This window comes from Perkinsus marinus (genome assembly GCF_000006405.1).
Source record: "Perkinsus marinus ATCC 50983 genomic scaffold scf_1104296946782, whole genome shotgun sequence".
In the NCBI taxonomy this organism is placed as follows: Eukaryota; Perkinsozoa; order Perkinsida; family Perkinsidae; genus Perkinsus; species Perkinsus marinus.
This window is the reverse complement of record NW_003210821.1, coordinates 1-949: the sequence shown is the minus strand read 5'-3', so window position 1 is coordinate 949 and position 949 is coordinate 1. Positions and strand designations below refer to the sequence as shown.

General features: G+C 49.7%; 1 protein-coding gene across 1 annotated transcript; it reads right to left on the bottom strand.

Moving 5' to 3' along the window:
- Window positions 1-206: 206 nt before the first annotated feature.
- Window positions 207-604, bottom strand: Pmar_PMAR017215 (conserved hypothetical protein; the record flags this gene model as incomplete). The annotated part of the gene is made up of 1 exon (XM_002779512.1): window positions 207-604. A coding segment is annotated over one exon (398 nt), but the record flags the coding sequence as incomplete, so codon positions are not given.
- Between the last annotated feature and the right edge of the window lie 345 nt (window positions 605-949).

The window sequence follows — 949 nt, the reverse complement described above, 5'->3', positions numbered from 1 at the left end:
TCGTTTTCAAGACGAGCACTTGTGTTGAGTCTTGTCAGAACCATGGTTGTGTCTGTCGATGACCATCATTCGTGGGGTTTCCTCGGCAAGCTCGCTTTGCTCGCTTGCCCTTATTTACTTGTCACTAATCCAAGCACATTCTGGCATGCACCATATAGCTTGGATTAAGGGTATTTGCTTGGATTACGGGATATTGCTTGGATTACCTGAAGCTGCTTGGATTAATGTGTGCGGCCTCCCGCTGGGGCCTTATGCGTGAAACGGCTTGCATAGCTTGCTTAATCAGCGCTTCATCCGCGACATCCATGGTGCTAACGCCTTCCAGTTTCTGCAAAGTTCTCAGAGCTGTAATTCGCTTCTGTGCTGAGGTCGAGTTCAGCTCAGTTACATCCAACAGGCATCTGATGTATCGGATAACTTTCCCGGCGTTGAGAGGGAAGGACAACCCCATCTCATAGAACTCTCTCCTTGCCCTCTCGTAGCCTCTTCTTGTGTCCTCACTTATCGAGAGCCCTAGTAGCTCCAGATTCTGAGTAGTAGCCTCAGCTGAACCGTGTGCAGGCTGCATCTCGTTCCACTTAGTGAAGGCAGAGTTTTCTGACATGTAAGATGTTGAGGTCCAACGATGACGGACAAATCTGGGGTACCTCAAGTTGGCCCACCCAAATTGACAGGAACTCAGTCGGATTCGCAAACGAGAAACTGAGCAGTATCTTAAGGGGGAGTGAACGTCACAACTTTTTGGAGGACTTGACGTGGTACTTCCCGCCACGACCTCGGCGTTTGACCGGTGGACACCAACGAAGCACGAGTTAACCTAGAGATATCGTCAGCTATGTTGTTCAGGGTCCCGGCAATGTGATGCGCATTGAGTCGATAACGGAGGTCGCCGAATTTTCGAACGACAGAAGCAAGGCTCATAGAACGCGACCTGAAACTTCTTAGTACT